The following is a 27,006-nucleotide window of genomic DNA, read 5'->3' on the forward strand; positions in this document are numbered from 1 at the left end:
CGATGGGGCTGAGGGGATCTCGATGAGGGTTGGGGATCTCGATGGGCTTGGGGAATCTCGATGAGGGTGAGGGGATGGATGGGGTTGAAGGATGTTGACGGGGTTGAGGGGGAAGGATGGGGCTGGGGGATCTCGATGGGGTTTGGGGGGAAGGATGGGGCTGGCAGGTCTGGGCAAGGCTGGGGGTGTGCAGGTGGGGCTGGGGGTCCCAGCCTGCTCCCAGCAGGGGACACGCACGGTACCTTCTCCGAGAAGGTCTTGTAGGGCCGCAGCATGGGGTGGGTCTTGGCTTCTTCATCCACCGTCTCCCCGAAGGACCAGTTGTTCTGGATCTGCCGAGGGACGGGGACGTCACGGGGGCGCTGGGACATCGGAGGGGGTGGCACGCAGGGGCGGGGGCTCCGGGGGCTCAGAGGAGCAGGAAGAGCTTGGGGTGGGGGTCCCAGTGGGGTCATGCAGGTATGGGGGACCAAGAGGGGCAAAGCGGGGCGGGGATCACGCAGGTTCACGGGGGCTGGGAGGGTCCCGGGGGACCGCGGGGGTGCAGGGACCCCAGGGAGGTGCTGGGGGACAGGGGGTCCCCACCTTGTCGAAAGCCCACTTCTCGTGGGTGTACTCCGCGTACTTGTTGATGAACCCGTCCAGCTTCTCGGGATGATGACGCTGGGGGGGGGACATGGCGGGGGGTCAGGACGGGACCGAGCCCGGGCAGGGCTGGGGCGGGGGGGGGGTGTCGGTATGGACCCTACTTGAGGGTCTCGACGGGCTTGGGGTCGAAGTTGCCCTCGGCGTCGACGGAAGCCTTCTTCTCGGTCTTGGAGGAGTAGCTGGCGTCCACGTAGTCGGGCGGGAGGGCGCCGGCGATGGCGCAGAGGCACGGCATGGCCAGCTTGTACAGCTCCGCCTCGAACCGCTGGGCGGGGGGCGCGAGGGGTGACCCCCACCCCTGCAGCCCCTCGGAGCCACTCGCTGTCCCCACAGGCCGTGCGTCCCGCGTCCCCGTCCCCCCCGAAGTCCCCCACGGGTCCCCCTGGACCAGCCCAGGTCCCCACCGCTGCCCGTGTCTCCGGCCTGGTCCAGCTCCCCCTCTCCCTGGGCGGGCCAGACCCCCAGGTCCCCATCCCCCTGTCCCCATCCCACGCGGCCCCCATGTCCCCAAATCTGTGTCCCCATCCCACGCGGCCCCATGTCCCCATCCCCTGTCCCCATCCCACGCGGCCCCCATGTCCCCAAATCTGTGTCCCCATCCCACGCGGCCCCCATGTCCCCATCCCCCTGTCCCCATCCCACGCGGCCCCCATGTCCCCAAATCTGTGTCCCCATCCCACGCGGCCCCCATGTCCCCATCCCCTGTCCCCATCCCACGCGGCCCCCATGTCCCCAAATCTGTGTCCCCATCCCACGCGGCCCCATGTCCCCATCCCCGTGTCCCCATCCTGCTCAGCTCCCCATGTCCTCATCCCTGTGTCCCCATTGTCCCCATCCCACGCAGCCCCCATCCTGCTCAGCCCCGTGTCCCCTGTGTCCCCATCATCCCCATCACCCTGTCCCCATCCCACACATCCCCATGTCCCCAAATCTGTGTCCCCATCCCACACGGCCCCCTGTCCCCATCCCCCTGTCCCCATCCCACTCAGCCCCCATGTCCCCATCCCCATGTCCCCATCATGCACATCACCCTGTCCCCATCCCCATCGCCCCCATCACCCTGTCCCCATCCCCGTGTCCCCATCCCCGTGTCCCCCGGCCCACTCAGCCCCACATCCCCATCCCCGTGTCCCCATCCCTGTGTCCCCATCACCCCCATCTCGTGTCCCCATCCCCATCCCCATGTCCCCATTGTCCCCAGCCCACGTCCCCATCCTGCTCAGCCCCGTGTCCCTGTGTCCCCATCATCCCCATCACCCTGTCCCCATCCCCACGTCCCCATCCCCGTGTCCCCATCACCCCCATCCCTGTGTCCCCATCATCCCCATCCCACTCAGCCCCCCATGTCCCCATCCCCATGTCCCCATCCCTACATCCCCATCACCCTGTCCCCATCCCCACATCCCCACACCTCCATCTCTGTCCCCATCCCCACGTTCCTATCCCCATCCCCGTGTCCCCCGGCCCACTCAGCCCCACATCCCCATCCCTGTGTCCCCATCCCCACGTCCCCATCACCCCCATCCTCACATTCTCCATCCCCATCTCGTTTCTATCTCCCTGGCCCACTTCAGCCCCACATCCCCATCTCTGTGTCCCCATCTCACGTCCCTATCACCCTATCCTCACATCTCTATCCCCTATCTCTCTATCTCACGTTCCCTATCTCTCTATCTCACACCTCTACGTTCCCCATCTCTGTGTCTCTATCCCCACGTCCCTATCACTTCTATCCCCATCCCCACATCCCCACATCCCCATCTCTATCCCCATGCCCCCATCTCTCTGCCCACTTCAGCCCCACATCCCCATCCCGTGTTTCTATCTCCGTCCCTATCATTTCTATCTCTATCTCACATCCCCATCTCTATCTCGTGTTTCTATTCTCTTTGCCCACTTCAGCCTCACATCCCCATCTCTGTGTTCCCCATCTCGTGTCCCCATCACCACTATCCCCATCTCTCTATCTCTATAACATCCCACGTCCCCATCTCCTATCTCTTGTGTTTCCCCATCTCGCCCTTCAGCCCCACATCTCTATCTCTATGTCTCATTCTCGTGTCCTATCTCTACATCCCCATCACCATCCCTATCTCACATTTCATATCTCTATCTCTACGTCCCTATCTCTATCTCACACTCTCTACGTCCTCATCTCGTGTTTCTATCCCCCGCTCTACTTCAGCTCTACATCCCTATCTCTTGTGTCCCTATCTCACGTGTCCCCATCCTCTATCCCTATCTCTACATCCCCACATCCCCATCTCTATCTCATGCCTCATCTCTCTGCCCACTTCAGTTTCACATCCCCATCTCGTGTCCCCATCCCCATCTCCCTGCCTACTTCAGCCCCACATCCCCATCCTGTGTCCCCATCCCCATGTCCCCATCCCCACATCCCCATCACCCCCATCCTCATCCCCACATCTCCATCCCCATCCCCCCAATCCCCACGTTCCCATCCCCATCCCCGTGCCCCCATCTGCCCCGCCCCACTCAGCCCCACATCCCCATCCCTATGTCCCCATCCCCGTGTCCCCATCCCCACATCCCCATGTCCCCATCCCCACGTCCCCATCACCCCCATCCTCACATCTCCATCCCCATCCCCATCCCCACGTCCCCATCCCCCATCCCCACACCCCCCGTCCCCATCCCGTGCCCCCATCCCCCCCACCCGCTCAGCCCCCCGTGTCCCCCCCGCCCCCGACCTTGTGCGCCAGGGACTCGAAGATGCCCCAGAAGAGCTTGCGGGTGAGGTGCAGCTCCTCCTCGGAGCTGACGCCCTGGTTGGGCCAGCCGCTGGGCAGGCAGTAGTACCGCCAGCACCGCTCGTAGTGGTTCGTCAGCAGCTGGGGGGCGCGGGGGCGTGAGGCGGACGCCGTGCGCCCCCCGGCCCCCCCCGGGCGTCCCCCCCGTCCGCCCCGGGCTCACCTTGAGGGGCATCTTGGCGAACTCGTTGAGGATGGGGACGTCGAAGACCAGGCGGCGGAGGAGATGCTGCAGCATGGAGGGGTGGATGTACCTGGGGTAGAGAGGGGAGGGACGGGACGGGGGGTTAGGGGTGGGGTGGGGGGGGTACGGGGGATATGGGGTTAGAGGATATAGAGGGTGGGGGGATATGGGGGTGTGGGGGATATGGGGGGTTACAGGGGATATAGGGGTTAGGAGGGATATAAGGGGGTGTGGGGGATATAGGGGGTTACAGGGATATGGGGGTTAGAGGGGATATAGAGGGGTTAGGGGGATATAGAGGGTGTGGGGGATATGGGGGTTACAGGGGATATAGGGGTTAGGAGGGATATAAGGGGGTTAGGAGGGATATAAGGGGGTGTGGGGGATATAGGGGGTGTGGGGGATATGGGGGGGTGTGGAGGATATGGGGGGTGTGGGGGATATACGGGGGTAGAAGGGATATAGGGGGATGTAGAGAGGCTATAGAAGGCATACAGGGCTGTAGAGGGAATGGAGAGGGGATATGGGGGCTTGGGGGATGCAGGGGTATGGGGGGTTATGGGGGTGGCGCAGGGTTCGGGGGACTATGGGGGTTGGGGGGATGCAGGGGCTTGGGGGGCTAGCGGGGGTTCGGGGGCACGGGGGGATGGCGCAGGGGTTTGGGGGATGCAGGGCTTGGGGGCTATCGGGGTAGGTGGGGGCACAGGGGGACGATGCAGAGGTTTGGGGATGCAGGGGTTTGGGGGCTATCGGGGTCTGGGGCACGGGGGATGGCGCAGGGGTTTGGGGGGATGCAGGGGCTTGGGGGCTATCGGGGTAGGTGGGGGCACAGGGGGACGATGCAGAGGTTTGGGGATGCAGGGGCTTGGGGGATATTGGGGGTACGGGGCATGGGGGATGGCGCAGGGGTTTGGGGATGCAGGGCCCTGGGGGGCTATCGGGGTCTGGGGCACGGGGGATGGTGCAGGGGTTTGGGGGATGCAGGGGCTTGGGGGCTATCGGGGGTATGGGGGCACGGGGGATGGTGCAGGGGTTTGGGGATGCAGGGCCCTGGGGGCTATCGGGGGTACGGGGCACGGGGGATGGCGCAGGGGTTTGGGGGATGCAGGGGCTTGGGGGGCTATTGGGGGTTCGGGGACATGGGGGATGGCGCAGGGGTTTGGGGGATGCAGGGCCCTGGGGGCTATCGGGGTCTCGGGGCACAGGGGACGATGCAGAGGTTTGGGGGATGCAGGGGCTTGGGGGCTAGCGGGGTTCTGGGGCACGGGGGATGGCGCAGAGGTTTGGGGATGCAGGGCCCTGGGGGCTATCGGGGGTAGGTGGGGCACGGGGGACGGCACAGGGGTTTGGGGATGCAGGGGCTTGGGGGGCTATCGGGGTTCGGGGCACGGGGGATGGCGCAGGGGTTTGGGGATGCAGGGCCCTGGGGGCTATCGGGGTTCAGGGGCACGGGGGGATGGCGCAGGGGTTTGGGGGATGCAGGGGCTTGGGGGGCTATCGGGGGTAGGTGGGGGCACGGGGGGACGGCGCAGGGGTTTGGGGGATGCAGGGCCCTGGGGGCGCGGGGCTGAGGCGGGGGTTTTGGGGGTCCCACCGGCAGAGGGCCATGAGGCATTCCTCGATGACGTCGCGCTGGGCCTTGGTGAGGGAGCGCCCGCGGGAGAGGCGGTAGATGGTGTGCAGCATGGAGTCCACCATGATGGCGCGGTGCTCGGTGCCGGCGAAGAGCGGGGCGCACTTGGTGATGAGGGGCAGCACCGCCAGGCACAGGTACCGGTTCAGCGCCAGCGCCATCTCCGTCGTGCTGAAGGCGGCCTGGGGGCGGGGACGGGGGTCAGGACCCCATGGGGCAGGGGAGCCCCCACCCCCCAGCGGGAGCCCGTGGGAAAGGGGTGCCATGGGGCAGGGCTAGGGGGGGGACCCCAATATAGGCAGGCTTGGGTGAGCCCATATCCATCCCATGGGGCAGGTTTGGGGGCCCCCATATCCATCCCATGGGGCAGGTTTGGGGGCCCCCATCCCATAGGGCAGATAGGGGGGACCCTGTATCCATCCCATGGGGCAGGGCAGGTCTGGGGGCCCCCGTATCCATCCCATGGGGCAGATGGGGGGGACCCCATATCCATCCCATGGGGAAGATGGGGGGGACCCCGTATCCATCCCATGGGGCAGGGCAGGTTTGGGGGCCCCCGTATCCATCCCATGGGGCAGATGGGGGGGACCCCATATCCATCCCATGGGGAAGATGGGGGGGACCCCGTATCCATCCCATGGGGCAGGGCAGGTTTGGGGGCCCCGTATCCATCCCATGGGGCAGATGGGGGGGACCCCATATCCATCCCATGGGGAAGATGGGGGGGACCCCGTATCCATCCCATGGGGCAGGTTTGGGGGCCCCCATATCCATCCCATGGGGAAGATGGGGGGGACCCCGTATCCATTCTATAAGGGCAGGGCAACTTTGGGGGATCCCATAGGGCAGGGCAGGGTTGAGAGACCCTATATCCATCCCATAGGGCAGGGCAGGTGGGAGGGGGATCCTATATCCATCCTATAGGGCAGGGCAGGTGGGGGGGGGATCCTATATCCGTCCTATAGGGCAGAGCAAGTTTAGGGGATCCCATAGGGCAGGGCAGGTTTGGGGCACCCTATATCCATGCCACGGGCCAGGGCAGGTTTAAGGGGACCCCCAGACCCATCCCATAGGGCAGATTTGGGGACCCCGGACCCACCCCACGGAACAGGGCAAGTTTGGGGGACCCCAGACCCATCCCATGGGGCAGATTTAGGGGCCCCAGACCCACCCTGTGGGGCAGGGCGGGTTTAAGGGGACCCCAGACCCATGCCATGGGGCAGGTTTGAGGGACCCCAGACCCATCCCATAGGGCAGGTTTGAGGGACCCCAGACCCACGCCACAGAGCAGGGCAGGTTTAAGGGGACCCCAGGCCCCCCCTGTGGGGCAGGGCAAGTTTGAGGGACCCCAGACCCATCCCATAGGGGAGGTTTGAGGGACCCCAGATCCACCCCACGGAGCAGGGCAGAAGGAGGGGACCCCAGACCCACCCTATGGGGCAGGGCAAGTTTGGGGGACCCCACATTCATCCCATAGGGGAGGTTTGAGGGACCCCAGATCCACCCCACGGAGCAGGGCAGATGGAGGGGACCCCAGACCCACCCTACGGGGCAGGGCAAGTTTGGGGGACCCCACATTCATCCCATAGGGCAGGCTTGAGGGACCCCAGACCCACCGTACGGGGCAGGGCAGGTTTAAGGGGACGCCAGGCCCACGCCGTGGGGCAGGGCGGCGGCGGGGGGGGTCTCACCGTGTCGAGGGAGGCGGCCGCCCGCATGTCGGGCAGGAAGCCCACCTCCAGCACGTGCAGCAGGAACTCCTGGCTCTCCACGCCGTAGACGCGGTCGAGGAAGAGCACCATGGGCGCCTTGTGCTCCGGCACGAAGCTGGCCGCCATCCGCGGCTCCACCACGTTGCCGTCTGGGGGGGCCGGCAGCGCTTGCGGGGGGGGCTGCACCCCTGCCCGCACCCCCCTGGGGGGCTGCGCCCCTGCCCGCAGTCCTGCCCGCGTGCCCCTGGGGGGGCTGCCTGCCCCTGGATCACCTCAGCGTCCCCCCCCGCCTGGCTGGGCATCCCTCTGTCCCCCCAAAACCTGTCCTCCCCCCCAAGTCTGGCTGGGCATCCCTCTGCCCCCCAAAACCTGTGACCCCCCCCCCAGCCTGGCTGGGCATCCCTCTGCCCCCAGAACCTCTGACCCCCCGCAGTCTGGCTGGGCATCCCTCTGCCCCCCAAAACCTGTGCTCCCCCCCGCCTGGCTGGGCATCCCTCTGTCCCCCAAAACCTCTGACCCCCCCACCTGGCTGGGCATCCCTCTGTCCCCCCAAAACCTGTCCTCCCCCCCAAGTTTGGCTGGGCATCCCTCTGCCCCCCAAAACCTCTGACCCCCCCTGCCTGGCTGGGCATCCCTCTGCCCCCAAAACCTCTGACCCCCGCCCCCCGCCTGGCTGGGCATCCCTCTGTCCCCCAAAACCTCTGACCCCCCACCTGGCTGGGCATCCCTCTGCCCCCAAAACCTCTGACCCCCCCAGCCTGGCTGGGCATCCCTCTGCCCCCAGAACCTCTGACCCCCCGCAGTCTGGCTGGGCATCCCTCTGCCCCCCAAAACCTGTGACCCCCCCCCCCTAGCCTGGCTGGGCACCCTCTGTGCCCCCCAAAACCAGTAACCCCCACTCTGGCTGGGTGTTCCTCTGTCCCCCAGCCCTGTGCCCCCCCAAGTTTGACTGGGCATCCCTCTGACCCCCCAGCCCCAGGCCCCCATCCCGCTGGGCATCCCTCTGCCCCCCAGCCTCGTGCCCCCCAGTGTGACTGGGCACCCCTGACCCCCCAGCCCCAGTAACCCCCATCCCGCTGGGCACCCCGACGTCCCCCAGCCCCGTGCCCCCCAGTGTGACTGGGCACCCCCTGACCCCCAGCCCCATGCCCCCATCCCGCTGGGCACCCCGACATCCCCCCAGCCCCGTGCCCCCCAGTGTGACTGGGCACCCCTGACCCCCCAGCCCCATGCCCCCATCCCGCTGGGCACCCTGACGTCCCCCAGCCCCGCGCCCCCCGCGGGCACCCACCTTTGCCGATGGCGGGGATCTGCAGGGGGAGGCTGATGATGCCCACCAGGTCCTCGAGCGGCACGAGGGAGCGGAGGATGGCCCGGATCCGCAGAGCCTCCCCCTTGCCCGCCTGGATCAGCTGGGGGGCGAGTGGGGGGGTCACCCCGGGCTGTGCCCCCCCACCGTGTCCCCCCCCGGCCCCGGCCCCGGCCCGTCCCCTTACGTGCATCTCGGGGGCGCAGCGGCCCAGGAGGTCGATGAGGGCGGCGTAGAAGGACATGATGGCGTTGCCCAAATGCACCCGGTTCTCCTCGGGCGGCTCCTCGCCCCCGAACCTGCGCGGGATGGGGGGGTCAGGGGCTGGGGGGGCATCGGGGGGACCCCCCGCGCCCCTGCAGCATGGGGAGGGGGCATCAGGGGCATCGTGGGGATCCCCTGCATCCCGGGGAGGGGGCACTGGGGGCCATCGTGGGGACCCCCGCACCCCTGCAGCATGGGGATGGGGCATTGGGGGGCATCGTGGGGACCCCCGCATCCTTGCAGTGTGGGGAGGGGGCATTGGGGGCATCGTGGGGACCCCCGCACCCCTGCAGCATGGGGATGGGGCATTGGGGGACATCGTGGGGACCCCCGCATCCTTGCAGTGTGGGGAGGGGGCATTAGGGGCATCGTGGGGATCCCCCGCACCCCTGCATCCCGGGGAGGGGGCATCGGGGGCCATCGTGGGGACCCCCCGCATCCTTGCAGTGTGGGGATGGGGTGTCAGGGGGCATCGTGGGGACCCCCCACACCCCTGCATCCCGGGGAGGGGGCATTGGGGGACATCGTGGGGACCCCCTGCACCCCTGCAGCGTGGGGATGGGGCATCGGGGGGCATCGTGGGGACCCCCGCACCCCGAGAAGGGGGCATCGGGGGGCATCGTGGGGACCCCCGCACCCCCGCAGCGCGGGGAGGGGGACGCTCGCAGGACCGGCCGCCCCCCGCCGTGCCCACCCCGGGCCCCCCGCCCCGGCCCCGCGGCGGCCCCCGGCCCACGCACGGCTCCCGCCGCCGCTCCCTGCGGCCCGTGGGCCCGTCGCGGGCGGGGTCCTGGGCGATGTGGAGGGCGTCCTGGATGGCGGCCAGTAGCCCGCTGCCGCCCTCGCCCCGCAGCGCCGGCCCGAAGCACTCGGGCCGCCGGATCAGCAGCCGCACCACCACGTTGGCGTTCTCCTCCACGCTCTCCCCTGCGGCACCAGCGGGCTGCCAGGGACCCCCGGGACCCCCGGGGGCAGGGGACCCCGGGGAACCCCTAAACACGGAGGGGCGGGGACCCCCGGGGAGCCGGGAGGGGCAGGGACCGCCAGGACACGGAGGGACAGGGACCCCCACGGACCCCCGGGGAGCCGGGAGGGGCAGAGACCCCAGGGAACCCCAGGACATGGAGGGGCAGGGACCCTCAGGGAACCCCAAAACACAGAGAGGAAGGGACCCCCAGGGACCCCCGGGGAGCCGGGAGGGGCAGGGACCCCGGGGAACCCCAGGACATGGAGGGGCAGGGACCCTCAGGGACCCCCGGGGAGCTGGGAGGGGCAGGGACCCCCAGGGAACCCCAAAACACAGAGAGGAAGGGACCCCCAGGGACCCCTGGGGAGCCGGGAGGGGCAGGGACCCCCAGGACACGGAGGGACAGGGACCCCCAGGGACCCCCGGGGAGCTGGGAGGGGCAGGGACCCCCAGGGAACCCCAAAACACAGAGAGGAAGGGACCCCCAGGGACCCCTGGGGAGCCGGGAGGGGCAGGGACCGCCAGGACACGGAGGGACAGGGACCCCCACGGACCCCCGGGGAGCTGGGAGGGGCAGGGACCCCCAGGGAACCCCAAAACACAGAGAGGAAGGGACCCCCAGGGACCCCCGGGGAGCCGGGAGGGGCAGGGACCCCCAGGGAACCCCAAAACACAGAGAGGAAGGGACCCCCAGGGACCCCTGGGGAGCTGGGAGGGGCAGGGACCCCCAGGACACGGAGGGACAGGGACCCCCAGGGACCCCCGGGGAGCCGGGAGGGGCAGGGAACCCAGGGAACCCCAGGACACGGAGGGGCAGGGACCCCCAGGGAACCCCAAAACACGGAGGGGCAGGGACCCCCCCAGGGTGCCAGGCTGGGGACACGGGGACCCCCAGAGGGGCGCAGATGGGGTCAAGGGGACACGGGGACCCCAGGCTGGGGACGTGGGGGTTCAGGGACTCCCCCAGGGCTGGGGACAGGGGGGACCCCCCCCCCCGGCGGGACGCAGGGAGGGGACACGGGGACGCCCCCCCCCCGCCCGCTCACCGTTGACGAAGACGGCGAAGCGGAGGAAGTCGAGGTAGCGCTCGCCGCCGCAGGGGTTCCACCCGATGTCGGGGTACCCCTTGGAGAGCAGCATGGGGCAGCTCTGCAGCCCGCAGCTCGCCAGGTACGTCACCACCTGCGGCACGGGGACCTCGCTGGGGGGGGCCCGGGGGGCACGCACACGCGGCCCCCGGCCGCCCCGGCCCCCGGCCCCCACCTTCTCCAGGTCCTGCTCCTTCAGGGCCAGCGCCAGCTCGTTGTTGTCGATGACGGAGGCGGCCGCCACGTCCAGGGGGGTTGAGCCCCTCATGCCTTTGGGGGGGTCAGGGTGCTGGGGAGGTTGCTTGTGGGCACCCGGGGCTGGCGCGTGGCTGGGGGGGGCCCAGGTGGGATCGGCAGGGTGCCGGGAGCCCCCCAGGGTGCCAGGTTATGGGTGCAGGACCCCCCCAAGATGCCAGGTTGGGGCACAGGGACCCCAGGGTGCCAGGTTATGGGTGCAGGACCCCCCCAGGGTGCCAGATTGGGGTGCAGGGACCCCCAGGGTGCAGGTTATGAGTGCAGAGACCCCCCCAGGGTACCAGATTGGGGTGCAGGGACCCCAGGGTGCAGGTTATGGGTGCAGGACCCCCCCAGGGTGCCAGATTGGGGGCGCAGGGACCCCAGGGTGCAGGTTATGGGTGCAGGGACCCCCCCAGGGTGCCAGATTGGGGTGCAGGGACCCCCCCAGGGTGCAGGTTATGGGTGCAGGACCCCCCCAGGGTGCCAGATTGGGGCGCAGGGACCCCCCCAGGGTGCCAGGTTATGGGTGCAGGGACCCCCAGGTTGCAGGACCCCCCCAGGGTGCCAGATTGGGGCACAGGGACCCCCAGGGTGCCAGGTTATGGGTGCAGGACCCCCCAGGGTGCCAGATTGGGGGCACAGGGACCCCCCAGGATGCCAGATTGGGGCACAGGGACCCCAGGGTGCAGGTTATGGGTGCAGGACCCCCAGGTTGCAGGACCCCCCCAGGGTGCCAGATTGGGGCACAGGGACCCCAGGGTGCAGGTTATGGGCGCAGGACCCCCCCAGGGTGCCAGATTGGGGCACAGGGACCCCCCCAGGGTGCAGGTTATGGGTGCAGGACCCCCCCAGGGTGCCAGATTGGGGTGCAGGGACCCCAGGGTGCAGGTTATGGGTGCAGGGACCCCCCCAGGTTGCAGGACCCCCAGGGTGCCAGATTGGGGCACAGGGACCCCCAGGGTGCCAGGTTATGGGTGCAGGACCCCTAGGGTGCCAGATTGGGGTGCAGGGACCCCCCCAGGGTGCAGGTTATGGGTGCAGGACCCCCCCAGGGTGCCAGATTGGGGCGCAGGGACCCCCAGGGTGCAGGTTATGGGTGCAGGACCCCCCCAGGGTGCCAGATTGGGGTGCAGGGACCCCAGGGTGCAGGTTATGGGTGCAGGGACCCCCCCAGGTTGCAGGACCCCAGGGTGCCAGATTGGGGCACAGGGACCCCAGGGTGCAGGTTATGGGTGCAGGACCCCCCCAGGGTGCCAGATTGGGGTGCAGGGACCCCCCCAGGGTGCAGGTTATGGGTGCAGGACCCCCCCAGGGTGCCAGATTGGGGCGCAGGGACCCCCCCAGGGTGCCAGGTTATGGGTGCAGGACCCCCCCAAGATGCCAGGTTGGGGCACAGGGACCCCAGGGTGCAGGTTATGGGTGCAGGGACCCCCCCAGGGTGCCAGATTGCGGTGCAGGGAGCCCCAGGGTGCCAGGTTATGGGTGCAGGACCCCCCCAGGGTGCCAGATTGGGGTGCAGGGACCCCCCCAGGGTGCAGGTTATGGGCGCAGGACCCCCCCAGGGTGCCAGATTGGGGTGCAGGGACCCCAGGGTGCAGGTTATGGGTGCAGGGACCCCCCCAGGTTGCAGGACCCCCCCAGGGTGCCAGATTGGGGCACAGGGCCCCCCCCAGGGTGCAGGTTATGGGCACAGGACCCCCCCAGCGTGCCAGGCTGGGGGTGCAGAGGACAGGAGGGGCCCCGCAGCGGCCTCGTCTCTCGGGGGACGCTGCTGCCCCAGGCAGGGCGGGGCAGGGCGGGGCCGGGCGGGGCCGGGCGGGGCAGGGCGGGGCAGGGCGGGGCCGGGCGGGGCCGGGGGCCCACCCAGGCCGATGCTGCTGTTCTCCAGCAGGTAGCCGAGGTGGTCGAACATGGAGCGCTGGTTCTGCCGGCTGATGCGGCAGAAGTAGCAGAGGAAGCGGCAGCAGTTGGTCACCATCTTGGGGAAGCGAATCTCCTGGGGGGAGGGGAACGGGGGGGTCAGAGGCCAGCGGGGGGGGACCCAGGGCTGGGGACACCCCGGGGAGGGGGCTCACCTTGGACTCGCCGCCGCCCAGCACGCTGACCATCACCTGCATGACGGTTTCGTGCATGCCCAGCGCCCGCATCAGGTTGGGGTGCTGGTAGAAGACCTTGTTGTTCATGATGTTCCTGGGGGGACAGCAAGGGGACGGGGGTGTCACCTCAGGGTGCCTGGATGTCACCCCAGGGTGCCAGGGTGCCATGGAGGGTGCCCAGGCTAGGGAAAGCGGGGTGCCCGGGGAGGACGCGGGGTGCCAGGGGGGAGACAGGGTGCCCGGGGAGGGGGGGGGAATATGGGGTGGTGGGAGGGCAGTGGGTGCCTGGGGGAGCTGGGGGGGGGACAGGGGTGCCCGGGGGGGACGGACAGGGGGACATGGGGTGCCCCGGGGGTACAAGGTGCAGGAAGGGGACAGAGGGTGCTGGATGGGGGTGGGGGGTGTCTGGGGGGCACACAGGGTGCTGGGGGGCACAGAGGGTGCTGGACAAGGATGCAGGGTGCCTGGGGGACGCAGGGTGCTGGGTGGGGATGCGGGGTGCCTGGGGGGACACAGGGTGCCGGGGGGACACAGGGCGCCAGATGGGGACGCAGGGTGCTGGACAAGGATGTGGGGTGCCTGGGGGATGCAGGGTGCCGGGGGGACACAGGGTGCTGGACAAGGATGTGGGGTGCCTGGGGGACGCAGGGTGCCGGGGGGGACACAGGGTGCTGGACAAGGATGCGGGGTGCCTGGGGGACACAGGGTGCTGGGTGGACACACAGGGCGCCAGATGGGGACGTGGGGTGCTGGACAAGGATGTGGGGTGCCTGGGGGACGCAGGGTGCCAGGGGGACACAGGGTGCTGGACAAGGATGCGGGGTGCCTGGGGGACGCAGGGTGCCAGGGGGGACACAGGGTGCTGGACAAGGATGTGGGGTGCCTGGGGGACGCAGGGTGCTGGGTGGGGATGCGGGGTGCCTGGGGGGACACAGGGTGCCGGGGGGGACACAGGGCGCCAGATGGGGACGCAGGGTGCTGGACAAGGATGTGGGGTGCCTGGGGGATGCAGGGTGCCGGGGGGACACAGGGTGCTGGACAAGGATGTGGGGTGCCTGGGGGACGCAGGGTGCCGGGGGGGACACAGGGTGCTGGACAAGGATGCGGGGTGCCTGGGGGGACACAGGGTGCTGGGGGGACACACAGGGCGCCAGATGGGGACGTGGGGTGCTGGACAAGGATGTGGGGTGCCTGGGGGACGCAGGGTGCCAGGGGGACACAGGGTGCTGGACAAGGATGCGGGGTGCCTGGGGGACACAGGGTGCCGGGGGGACACAGGGTGCTGGACAAGGATGTGGGGTGCCTGGGGGACGCAGGGTGCTGGGTGGGGATGCGGGGTGCCTGGGGGGACACAGGGTGCCGGGGGGGACACAGGGCGCCAGATGGGGACGCAGGGTGCTGGACAAGGATGTGGGGTGCCTGGGGGATGCAGGGTGCCGGGGGGACACAGGGTGCTGGACAAGGATGTGGGGTGCCTGGGGGACGCAGGGTGCCGGGGGGGACACAGGGTGCTGGACAAGGATGCGGGTGCCTGGGGGGACACAGGGTGCTGGGGGACACACAGGGCGCCAGATGGGGACGTGGGGTGCTGGACAAGGATGTGGGGTGCCTGGGGGACGCAGGGTGCCAGGGGGACACAGGGTGCTGGACAAGGATGCGGGGTGCCTGGGGGGACGCAGGGTGCCAGGGGGGACACAGGGTGCTGGACAAGGATGTGGGGTGCCTGGGGGGGACACAGGGTGCCGGGGGGGACACAGGGTGCTGGACAAGGATGCGGGGTGCCTGGGGGGACGCAGGGTGCCAGGGGGGACACAGGGTGCTGGACAAGGATGTGGGGTGCCTGGGGGACGCAGGGTGCCGGGGGGACACAGGGTGCTGGACAAGGATGCGGGGTGCCTGGGGGGACACAGGGTGCCGGGGGGACACAGGGTGCTGGACAAGGATGCGGGGTGCCTGGGGGACGCAGGGTGCCACGGGGGACACAGGGTGCTGGACAAGGATGTGGGGTGCCTGGGGGACGCAGGGTGCCGGGGGGACACAGGGTGCTGGACAAGGATGTGGGGTGCCTGGGGGGGACACAGGGTGCCGGGGGGACACAGGGTGCTGGACAAGGATGCGGGGTGCCTGGGGGACGCAGGGTGCCAGGGGGGACACAGGGTGCTGGACAAGGATGTGGGGTGCCTGGGGGACGCAGGGTGCTGGGTGGGGATGCGGGGTGCCTGGGGGGGACACAGGGTGCCGGGGGGGGACACAGGGCGCCAGATGGGGACGCAGGGTGCTGGACAAGGATGCGGGGTGCCTGGGGGGATGCAGGGTGCCGGATGAGGACGCGGGGTGCCGGGGGGACACACAGGGTGCTGGGGGGACACACAGGGCGCCAGATGGGGACGCGGGGTGCCGGACAAGGATGCGGGGTGCCTGGGGGGACGCAGGCTGCCGGATGAGGACGCGGGGTGCCGGGGGGGACGCGGGGGGCACCCACCCGATGCTCTGGATCATGAGGTTCTCCTCCTCGGGGCCCATCTGGACGATGAGGAGGGAGCGGATCTGGCCCAGGCACTCGAGGAGGGCGGTGGTGTCGGGGACGGAGAGGGCGCTGATGGTGTAGGCCTTGGGGAGGGCGCGCACCAGCTCCCCCAGCCCGTCGTACTGCCGGTGCAGCAGGCTGAACATGGCGCGCACCAGCTCGGGGCTCTGGATGAAGGACTCCTGCGCCCAGTGCACCATCGTCTGCGAGATCAGCTCCTGCAGCGTGCCTGGGGACGGGGACAGCTGGGCCACCCCCGCCCCCAGCGGGGACGGCCTGGCCGTGCCTTGGGGACAGCTTGGCCGTGCCTTGGGGACAACTCAGTTGGCACCGTGGGGACAGCTTGGCCAACACCTTGGGGACAACTCAGTTGGCACCTTGGGGACAGCCTGGCCGTGCCTTGGGGCAGCGCGGTTGTGCCTTGGGGACAGCTTGGTTGGCGATGGCTCAGCCATGCCTTGGGGACAGCTTGGCCAACACCTTGGGGACAACTCAGTTGGCACCTTGGGGACAGCCTGGCCGTGCCCTGGGGACGGCTCGGTTGTGCCTTGGGGACAGCTTGGCTGGTGGTGGCTCAGCCATGCCTTGGGGACAGCTTGGCCAACGCCTTGGGGACAACTCAGCTGGCACCTTGGGGACAGCCTGGCCATGCCTTTGGGATGGCTCGGTTGTGCCTTGGGGACAGCTCAGCCATACCTTGGGGACAGCTTGGCCAGCGCCTTGGGGACAACTCAGTTGGCACCTTGGGGACAGCTTGGCCAATGCCTTGAGGACAGCTTGGCCAACGCCTTGGGGACAACTCAGTTGGCACCTTGGGGACAGCCTGGCCGTGCCCTGGGGACGGCTCGGTTGTGCCTTGGGGACAGCTTGGCTGGTGGTGGCTCAGCCATGCCTTGGGGACAGCTTGGCCAACGCCTTGGGGACAACTCAGCTGGCACCTTGGGGACAGCCTGGCCATGCCTTTGGGATGGCTCGGTTGTGCCTTGGGGACAGCTCAGCCATACCTTGGGGACAGTTTGGCCAACACCTTGGGGACAACTCAGCTGGCACCTTGGGGACGGCCTGGCCGTGCCTTGGGGACAGCTTGGCTGGTGGTGGCTCAGCCATGCCTTGGGGACAGCTTGGCCAATGCCTTGAGGACAGCTTGGCCAACGCCTTGGGGACAACTCAGCTGGCACCTTGGGGACAGCCTGGCCGTGCCTTGGGGCAGCGCGGTTGTGCCTTGAGGACAGCTTGGCCAACGCCTTGGGGACAACTCAGCTGGCACCTTGGGGACGGCCTGGCCGTGCCCTGGGGACGGCTCGGTTGTGCCTTGGGGACAGCTTGGTTGGCGATGGCTCAGCCATGCCTTGGGGACAGCTTGGCCATGCCTTGGGGACAACTCAGCTGGCACCTTGGGGACAGCCTGGCCATGCCTTTGGGATGGCTCGGTTGTGCCTTGGGGACAGCTCAGCCATACCTTGGGGACAGTTTGGCCAACACCTTGGGGACAACTCAGCTGGCACCTTGGGGACAGCCTGGCCGTGCCTTGGGGAGACCTCGGTTGGCACCCGGGGGCCACCCCATCCCGCCCCCCGCGTCCCCGCTCACTGGGCACCGGGGGCTCCTCGGGGGGTGCCTCCTCCTGCGCCGCCGCCCCACGCAGCCCCACCACCTTCTGCACCAGCCCCAGCAGCCGCTGCCGCAGGGACGCCTCCTCCGCCGCCTCCTCCTCCTCGCCCGCCAGCTCGATGCCTGGGGGGCACGGGGGTCACGGGGGGCCATGTCCCCGGGGGGGGGGGAGTCCCCGTGTCCCCAGAGGAGGGGGGCATGCTCCTGGGGGTCCCTGGGCTCCCTGGATGGGGGTCCCTGGGCTTCTGGGGGTCCCCGGGCTCCCTGGATCGGGGTCCCCATGCCCTGGGGGTCCCCGGGCTCCCTGGATCAGGGTCCCTGGGCTCCCTGGATGGGGGTCCCCATGCTCCTGGGGGTCCCCGGGCTCCCTGGATGGGGGTCCCTGGGCTTCTGGGGATCCCTGGGCTTCCTGGATCAGGGTCCCCATGCCCTGGGGGTCCCTGGGCTCCCTGGATCGGGGTCCCCATGCTCCTGGGGGTCCCCAGGCTCCCTGGATGGGGGTCCCTGGGCTTCTTGGGGTCCCCGGACTTCCTGGATCGGGGTCCCCATGCTCCTGGGGGTCCCTGGGCTCCCTGGATGGGGGTCCCCATGCCCTGGGTGTCCCCGGGCTCCCTGGATCGGGGTCCCTGGGCTCCCCAGATCGGCGTCCCCATGCTCCTGGGGGTCCCTGGGCTTCTTGGATGGGGGTCCCCATGCCCTGGAGGGGGGGTCTCTGTGGCTGTCCCGGGTGCTGCCCCCACGCCCCTGGATGGTCCCCACACCCCAGGACGGGGGTCCCCACTGCACAGCGTGACCCCGTGTCCCCCTTACATTGGGGGGCCTTAAAATTGGGGTCACCATGCCCCCAGGATTGGGGGTCCCCCAGTGTCCCCAGGAGGGTGGGGGTCCCTGTGCCCCTGGGATGGGGGTGTCCCCTTGTCCCCAGTGGGTCCTGGGATAGGAGGTCCCCCCACCACCAGGATGGGGGTGTCCCCGTGTCCCTGGGGGTCGCCCTGTCCCTGGGGGTCCCTGTGTCCCTGAGGGTTCTCAAGCGCCTGGGGGTCCCGGTGTCCCTGGGGGTCCCCCTGTCCCTGGGGGTCCCCGTGTCCCTGGGGGTTCCCGAGCCCCTGGGGGTCCCCCTGTCCCTGGGGGTTCTCGAGCCCCTGGGGGTCCCGGTGTCCCTGGGGGTCCCCCTGTCCCTGGGGGTCCCCGTGTCCCTGGGGGTTCCCGAGCCCCTGGGGGTCCCTGTGTCCCTGGGGGTCCCCCTGTCCCTGGGGGTTCCCGAGCCCCTGGGGGTCCTTGTGTCCCTGGGGGTCACCCTGTCCCTGGGGGTCCCCAAGCCCCTGGGGGTTCCTGAGCCCCTGGGGGTCCCCCTGTCCCTGGGGGTTCTCGAGCCCCTGGGGGTCCCGGTGTCCCTGGGGGTCCCCCTGTCCCTGGGGGTTCTCAAGCCCCTGGGGGTCCCCCTGCCCCTGGGGGTCCCGTCTCACCGCAGTGTGCCAGCAGGTCGTTGTGGAAGTCGAGGAGCTCGTCGCGGATGTCCTCGGGCACCGGGCACTCCTCCTCGTCCGCCCCCCCCTTGTACTGCAGCAGCATGTTGATCTGGGGGGGACACGGGGGGACACCGGGGGTCAGCGGGACCCGTCCCGCAGCCATCACCCCGCGTACGTACCCCACGCATGTCCCCACGTCCCCGTGACCCTACAGCCACATCCCCACACACGTCCCCGTGTCCCCATCCACGTCCCTGTTTCCCTGTGCGCGTCCTCGGCCCTGCGCCTGCGTCCCTGTGTCCCCACGCACGTCCCCGTGTCCCCACGCATGTCCCCGTGTCCCCGTGCACATCCCCGTTTCCCACACGGCCCTGTGCGTGTCCCCGCGGGTGTCCCCACGCACGTCCCCGTGTCCCCGTCCACGTCCCCGTTTCCCACACGGCCCTGTGCGTGTCCCCGCGGGTGTCCCCACGCACGTCCCCGTGTCCCCACGCACGTCCCCGTGTCCCCGTCCACGTCCCCGTTTCCCACACGTCCCTGTGCGTGTCCCCGCGGGTGTCCCCACGCACGTCCCCGTGTCCCCACGCACGTCCCCGTTTCCCACACGGCCCTGTGCGTGTCCCCGCGGGTGTCCCCACGCACGTCCCCGCTCCCCGTTGATGTCCCCATGCACGTCCCCGTGGGTGTCCTCATGCACGTCCCCACGTACGTCCCCGTGCGTGTCCCCGTGCACACCCCGGTTTCCCACGCACACCCCCACGCGCGTCCCCGCTCCCCGTGGCCGTCCCCATGGGCGTCCCCGCTCCGGTGGCCGTCCCCCACCTGCTCCTGGGGGGGCGAGCGGAACTCGCGGGTGCGCCGGGCGGTCTCGGCGGCCGACATGGTGAGCGCCCGCATCAGCTGGCCGTAGCGGCGGCGCTGGTCACGCTGCAGCCGCTCCACGTGCCGCTCCGAGAAGGCGACGATGGCCTCGACGCGGTGCTGCAGCTCCCGCTCGCAGAAGTACTGCAGCAGGTTGCACATCTGCGCCCGTGGCGTCAGCGAGGGGCACGGGGGGACACGGGTCCCCACGGGACCCCCAAGGGAGAGGGGACAAGGGGGGGCCCCCCGGGATGTTGTCACCCGCACGACAGGGAAGCCGGGAGCGGGGCTTGGGGGGGATCGGGGACGGCCCTGGGGGTCCCTGGGGACGGGAGCTGGGGACAGGGACAGCGGCTGCACCCAAGGAAGGGAACCCAGGGAGGGGACATGGGGACAGGCGCCCTGGGGAGGGGAGGGGAGACGGGGAGGGGACATGGGGACAGGCTCCCCGGGGGGGACACACGGGGACAGGCACCCCAGGGAGGGGACACGGACACCCGGGGCTGTGACACCCCCCCCCGGGGAGGGTCCCCTCACCTGCAGCTTGACCGACTCGGGCAGCTTCATCTGCAGCAGCCCTTCCTCCAACCCTTCCTCCTCCTCCTCCTCCTCCTCCATCTCCCCCGCCTCGATGGCCTTCCTCCGCGCCTCCTCTTCCTCCTCCTCCTCGCCATCGGCCGAGGGCTTCCGCCGGGGCTCCCCAAAGACCCTGGGCTCGATCATCCGGAGGACGCGGCGCACGTCCTCGTCCCCCAGCGCGCCCACGGCCAGCAGCGCCGACACCAGCTTCAGCACCGGCACCAGCTGGAACTCCACGCTGCCGCCCACCGGGTCCCGGGCGTGGGGTCCCCCCCCGGCCACCGCCTCCGCCAGCATCCGGATGGCCCGAGCCCCCAAAGCCCCCAAGGGGATGCTGGGACTGAGCGGCGCCCGCCCGCTGCCGGCCGCCAAGACGAAACAAGGTTCGGCGAAATGGGGCTGGGGTCGCAAACAGGCGCTGGGACCCACGCCGGGGGGCCCGGGCGCTCGCCCGCCGTCGGGGAAGAGGGTGATGCTCTTGGTGGCTTCGGTCATGGGGATGATGAACTCGGCGCTCATGGAGGCGCGGGCGCGCTGGGCGGCGTCGAGGTGCATGGCCAGCAGCAGGTCGTAGTAGCCGGCGCGCAGCGGCCCCGGCAGCTCGGGGCTCTCGATGGCGAAGAGGAGCTGGGCCTGGTCGACGTGGCTGCAGAGCGCGTGGGCCACCCGGTTGTTGCCCAGGGCGCAGACGGCGCAGTAGAGCTTCAGCGTGTGCCACTGGAACCGCAGCAGGTCCAGCTGCTCCGACAGCTCCATGATGTCGATGCACCTGGGGGGGGGACGCAGGGGTCGGCACGGGACCCCTGGGCCCCGCGGGGATGGGACCCGAGGGGACGCGACGCCAGGGTCCGCTGGGGACGGGACCCTGGGGTCCCCTGGGGATGGGGCACCCGCGTCTCCTGGGGATGGGACCCCTGCATCCACCGAGGATGGGACCTAAGGGGACACAATGCCTAGGTCTCCTGGGGATGGGACCACTGTGTCCCCCGAGGATGGCACCCGAGGGGACACGACACCAGGGTCTGCTGGGGATGGGACCTTGGGGTCCCCTGGGGATGGGGCACCCGCGTCTCCTGGGGATGGGACCCCTGCGTCCACCGAGGATGGGACCCAAGGGGACACGACACCTAGGTCTCCTGGGGATGGGACCCCTGGGGATGGGGCACCCACGTCTCCTGGGGATGGGACCCCTGGGTCCCCCAGGGATGGCACCCAAGGGGACGTGACACCAGGGTCTGCTGGGGATGGGACCCTGGGGTCCCCTGGGGATAGGGCACCCACGTCTCCTGGGGATGGGACCCAAGGGGACACGACACCTAGGTCTCCTGGGGATGGGAGCCCTGGGGATGGGGCACCCACATCTCCTGGGGATGGGACCCCTGCATCCCCCAGGGATGGCACCCAAGGGGACACGACACCAGGGTCTGCTGGGGATGGGAGCCCTGGGGATGGGGCACCCACGTCTCCTGGGGATGGGACCCGAGGGGACACGACACCAGGGTCTCCTGGGGATGGGACCTTGGGGTCCCCTGGGGATGGGGCACCCACGTCTCCTGGGGATGGGACCCGAGGGGACACGACACCTAGGTCTCCTGGGGATGGGGCACCCACGTCTCCTGGGGATGGGACCCCTGCGTCCACCGAGGATGGCACCCAAGGGGACACGACGCCTAGGTCTCCTGGGGATGGGACCCCTGGGGATGGGGCACCCACGTCTCCTGGGGATGGGACCCCTGGGTCCCTCAGGGATGGCACCCAAGGGGACACGACACCAGGGTCTGCTGGGGATGGGAGCCCTGGGGTCCCCTGGGGATGGGGGACCCACGTCTCCTGGGGATGGGACCCGATGGGACACGACACCAGGGTCTCCTGGGGATGGGACCTTGGGGTCCCCTGGGGATGGGGCACCCACGTCTCCTGGGGATGGGACCCGAGGGGACACGACACCAGGGTCTCCTGGGGACGGGACCACTGTGTCCCCTGAGGATGGCACCCGAGGGGACACGACACCAGGGTCTGCTGGGGATGGGACCCTGGGGTCCCCTGGGGATGGGGCACCCGCGTCTCCTGGGGATGGGACCCGAGGGAACACGACACCTAGGTCTCCTGGGGATGGGGCACCCACGTCTCCTGGGGATGGGACCCCTGCATCCCCCAGGGATGGGACCGAAGGGGACACGACGCCTAGGTCTCCTGGGGATGGCACCCCTGGGGACACAACACCAAGATCCCCTGGGGACGGGACCCCTGGGCGCCCAGGAGATGGGACACAACATCAGGGTCCCCTCAGGGCAGGACATAGGGGTGTCCCCTGGGGCTGGGACACATCAGGGTCCCTCGGAGCAGGACATGCGGGTCCTCTGGGACACGATGCCGGGGTCCCCTGGGGCAAGACGTCAGGGTCTCCTGGGGGAAGGACACCTCGGTCCCCTGGGCGGCAGGACACCAGGACGCCGGGTCCCCTGGGGCGGGGATGGGGACACCAGGGGCTCCCCGACCTGTTCTCCTCGGGGATGTGGAGGGCCATCATGACGAGGGGCTCGGTGCACTCCACCACCCAGCCCTGCCGCTCGCCCAGGCGGGTGGTCTCCACGGCCAGGAACTCGTTGGGCATGCGGCTCCAGGTGACGGGCGTCAGGAGCTGGATGGCCAACCGCGGCGGGCACTGCGGCTCCGGGTTCTTCCGCTCGCTGCTGAACATGGCGGCCGAGATGGGCATGATGTTCTGCGGGGACACGGGGGGTGTGACACGTCTGGGATGCCTGCCGCCCCCCCAGACACCCCCAGAGACCCCCAGGGGTCCAGGTTCTCCTTGGGCCATCCTAGGGACTCCAAGGACCCCCCACAGACCCCCACCAGCCCCAGGAGTCCAGGTTCCTCTTGGTCCGTCTTGTAGACCCCAAAACCCCCTCATACTCCCCCTCCACCCTCAAGGGTCCAGGTTCTCCTTGGGCCATCCCATGGACTCCAAGGACCCCCCACAGACCCCCACCAGCCCCAGGGGTTCAGGTTCTCCTTGGTCCATCCTATGGACTCCAAGGACCCCCCACAGACCCCCACCAGCCCCAGGGGTTCAGGTTCTCCTTGGGCCATCCTATGGACTCCAAGGACCCCCCACAGACCCCCACCAGCCCCAGGGGTCCAGGTTCCCCTTGGTCCATCCTATGGACTCCAAGGACCCCCCACAGACCCCCACCAGCCCCAGGGGTTCAGGTTCTCCTTGGGCCATCTTGTAGACCCCAAGACCGCCCCACAGATCCCCACAGGTCCAGGTTCTCCTTGGTCCATCCAACAGACCCCACAACCCTCCATAGCCCCCACCACCTCCCCAGTGGTCCTAGTTCCTCTTGGTCTACCCTACAGACCGACCCAAAGACCCCCAGCACCCCCAGGGGTCCAGCTTCCCCTCGGCCCACCCTGTAGACCCCCCTATCTCCCCATAGACCCCACTACCTCCCCCAAGGGCGACCTGGGGGGGGACCCAGGCGTCACCTTGAGCTTGCCCAACTCGAACTGGATGACGTTCTGGCTGGTGGGGAGGGCGAAGACAGCCGGGAAGAGCTTGGTGTTGGGTTCCACCTGCACGGACGAAGCCGCTGAGACCAGGGATGGAGCTGCCGAGCCCCCGGCACGGGGACGGGACCCCCCAGCCTTCATGGGGGGCCATGGGGGTGCAAGGGGGGTGGGGGGGGCCATCCCACCTGGAAGAAGGTGTTGATCTCCTTGCCATCGGCGGTGAAGGTCATGAGGCCGGTGGCCAGGTCCACCAGGCAGCCGATGACCAGGTCGGTGTGGCTGACCCGCGCCTGCTGCGTGGTGCTGGCAAACTCCCCCCCCCACACCATGTAGCAGTTGCTCCGCTTGATGCTGCGGGGGGGGAAAGGTGGGGTGCTGGGGGGGGCAACTTTCCCCATCGCCCCCCAAGGGACCCCCAGGTCCTGGACCCCTTCCCCGTCGCCCCCAAGGGACCCCCAGGTCCTGGACCCCTTCCCCGTCACCCCCCAAGGGACCCCCAGGTCCTGGACCCCTTCCCCATCGTCCCCAAGGGACCCCCAGGTCCTGGACCCCTTCCCCGTCGCCCCCAAGGGACCCCCAGGTCCTGGACCCCTTCCCCGTCACCCCCCAAGGGACCCCCAGGTCCTGGACCCCTTCCCCATCGCCCCCAAGGGACCCCCAGGTCCTGGACCCCTTCCCCGTCGCCCCCAAGGGACCCCCAGGTCCTGGACCCCTTCCCCATCGTCCCCAAGGGACCCCCAGGTCCTGGACCCCTTCCCCATCACCCTCCAAGGGACCCCCAGGTCCTGGACCCCTTCCCCATCGCCCCCCAAGGGACCCCCAGGTCCTGGACCCCTTCCCCGTCGCGCCCCAAGAGACCCCCAGGTTGTCACCCCCGTCCCCACCCTCCCTGAGGATCCCAGTTTGGGGATCCCAGTTGGGGGTCCTCTTCCTCGCTGTCCCCGATGCCCCCAGCCCCCCCCCGCCCCGCGGTACCTGTCGTGCACGTTGCCCTTGTCATCGCCCATGGTGACGGTGACGGTGCGGACGCGGGAGAGGTCGAAGGCGGGGTCGTGCTGGTGGAAGTCAGGGGTCACCCAGCCCACCCAGACGCTGGAGGGCTCCTGCCCCGCGAAGATCCGCACCGAGTAGTAGTACTGGGGGCAGAGAGGTCAGGGGGGCGCGGGGGCGGGAGGGGGACAGGGGACGGGACGGGGGACAAGGGACGGCGGAGAGGGATGCAGGGCTGGGGACAGGGCTGGGGACAGGGATGGGGACAGGGATGGGGACACAGGGTGGGGACAGGGATGCAGGGGTGGGGAATGGGATGGGGACACAGGGATGGGGACAGGGACCACAGGGATGGGGACAGGAATGGGGACACGGGGTGGGGACAGGGATGCAGGGGTGGGGAATGGGACGGGGACACAGGGATGGGGACAGGGACCACAGGGATGGGGGACAAGGGACGGCGGAGAGGGATGCAGGGGTGGGGACAGAGATGGGGACACAGGGGTGGGGACACGGGGTGGGGACAGGGATGCAGGGATGGGGACAGGGATGGGGACACGGGGTGGGGACAGGGATGCAGGGGTGGGGAATGGGATGGGGACGGGGACACAGGGATGGGGACAGGGACCACAGGGATGGGGACAGGGACCACAGGGATGGGGGACAAGGGATGGCGGAGAGGGATGCAGGGGTGGGGACAGGGATGGGGACACGGGGTGGGGACAGGGATGGGGACAGGGATAGGGGACAAGGATGGAGGGACAGGGGACAGGATAGGGACAGGGACAGTGGGCAGGGATGGGAGACAGGGACGGGGACAGGGATGCAAGGATGGGGACCACGGCGATGGGGACAAAGATGTCAGGATGGTGACAGGGATGCAGGGATGGGGGACAGGGATGGGGACAGGGACCACAGGGTTGGGGACAGGGATGCAGGGATGGGGACAAGGACACAAGGATGGGGACAGGGACGCAGGGACGGGGACAGGGACACAAGGACGATGGACAGGGATGGGAGACGGGGACGGGGACAGGGATGCAAGGATGGGGACCACGGGGATGGGGACCACGGGGCATGGACGGGATGGGGTGCACCCCGGCACCCGGGGGTGCTGGGGTGGGGGTCAGGGTGCCAAAACGAGGGAGGGGGACAGCGGGGTGGGGGTTTCGGGCCCCCCCCACCTACCGTGGTGGTGTTCATGATGACCTCGGGGTCATCGCGCTCGTCGGGGACCACGTCCTCCTCGAGGCGGGGGACGGTGGGCACGGCGGGGGGGGGCGGGAAGGGCGTCTTCCTGGCCTTGAACAGGAACCTGGGGGGCACGGGGGGGTGAGGGGGGCACCGGCCCCACACACCCCACAGCCATGCCCCCCCCGGACCTGCTCACCCCGTAGCCGTGCCCCCCCAGGGCCCCGCCATGGGGCAGTGCCCCCGTCCCCGCTCACCCCCTCCGGGTCTTGCCCTTCTCGGTGGTCGCATCCTTCTCGTTCTCGGCACGGGGCTGGTCCCGGGGGGCTGGGGTGGCGGGACCCCCCCCGGGCCCCTTCTCGCCCTCGCCCTCGCCCTCGGGGTGCCGGGGCGCGGCCGAGCGACGCAGGCGCTCGAATTCGGAGAGGGGCTCGAGGCCGGCGTCTTCGGGGGGCTCGGGGGGGGCCTGGGGCAGGGGGGTGGCCCCGGGGGTGCAGCGGAAGCGGGGGTGGAACTGGACGGGGAGGCTGAGGCGGAGGAAGAGGAGCTCGGGCGGCGCGGCCGGGGAGCCGGGGGCTCGGCGGGCCAGCCGCAGGCACGGCGGCGTCTCCACCGTCCCGTCCATCCGCGTCACCTGCGGGACCCCCGGGGAGGCGTCACGGCGGGGACGGCTGTGCCCGGGGACCCCACGGCTACGGGCGTCCTCCCGGGGCGGGGACCCACCGGGACTGGGGACCCCATGGGGATTGGGGACCCCTCGGGGACGGGCAGCGCCCCATTGCGGGGACCCTCGGGGATTGGGGACCCCTCGGGGACGGGCAGCACCCCGTCACGGGGACCTTCAGGTACTGGGGACCCCCACAATGAAATGCATCACTAACTTGGGGACCCCCAGGGATCGGGACCCCTTACCCCCTGGCACCCTGCAGGGATGTGCAGCACCCAGCCCTGGGGACCCTTTGGAACCGGGGACCCCCCGCATCTGGGGACCCCCGGCACCGTGCATCACCCAGCCCCAGGGACCTTTGGGACCCCCCCCACATCTGGGGACCCCACAGCATCATGCAGCACCCAGCCCTGGGGACCCAGGACCCCCTGCACCCAGGGACCCCCCGGCACCGTGCATCATCCAGCCCTGGGGACCCTCGGGGACCAGGGACCCCCTGGATCCAGGGACCCCCCGCACCCAGGGACCACCCCCTGCCCAGCCCTGGGCACCCTCGGGGACCCCCCCCCAATCTTGGGACCCCCGGCACCGTGCATCACCCAGCCCTGGGGACCCTCACGGACCCAGGACCCCCTGCACCCAGGGACCCCCCACACCCAGGGACCACGCCCTGGGGACCCTCGGGG

General features: G+C 69.9%; 1 protein-coding gene across 1 annotated transcript in view; it reads right to left on the minus strand.

The window, feature by feature from the left end:
* RYR1 (ryanodine receptor 1) overlaps window positions 1-27,006 on the minus strand; it is a 128,129-nt gene that overhangs the window by 52,142 nt on the left and 48,981 nt on the right. Inside the window, 26 exon segments of the mRNA XM_072848771.1 lie at window positions 243-332; window positions 586-656; window positions 659-663; window positions 750-913; window positions 3,360-3,500; window positions 3,583-3,673; window positions 5,198-5,418; window positions 6,928-7,097; window positions 8,240-8,360; window positions 8,445-8,556; window positions 9,262-9,448; window positions 10,535-10,670; window positions 10,752-10,846; window positions 12,677-12,809; window positions 12,889-13,003; window positions 15,392-15,665; window positions 17,015-17,170; window positions 18,514-18,625; window positions 19,339-19,539; window positions 19,915-20,725; window positions 22,455-22,681; window positions 23,449-23,535; window positions 23,658-23,823; window positions 24,448-24,608; window positions 25,651-25,777; window positions 25,911-26,287. Coding sequence (XP_072704872.1) covers window positions 243-332; window positions 586-656; window positions 659-663; window positions 750-913; window positions 3,360-3,500; window positions 3,583-3,673; window positions 5,198-5,418; window positions 6,928-7,097; window positions 8,240-8,360; window positions 8,445-8,556; window positions 9,262-9,448; window positions 10,535-10,670; window positions 10,752-10,846; window positions 12,677-12,809; window positions 12,889-13,003; window positions 15,392-15,665; window positions 17,015-17,170; window positions 18,514-18,625; window positions 19,339-19,539; window positions 19,915-20,725; window positions 22,455-22,681; window positions 23,449-23,535; window positions 23,658-23,823; window positions 24,448-24,608; window positions 25,651-25,777; window positions 25,911-26,287 — 4,551 coding nt within the window.

Source organism: Ciconia boyciana, chromosome 33 (genome assembly GCF_034638445.1).
Source record: "Ciconia boyciana chromosome 33, ASM3463844v1, whole genome shotgun sequence".
Lineage (NCBI taxonomy): Eukaryota > Metazoa > Chordata > Aves > Ciconiiformes > Ciconiidae > Ciconia > Ciconia boyciana.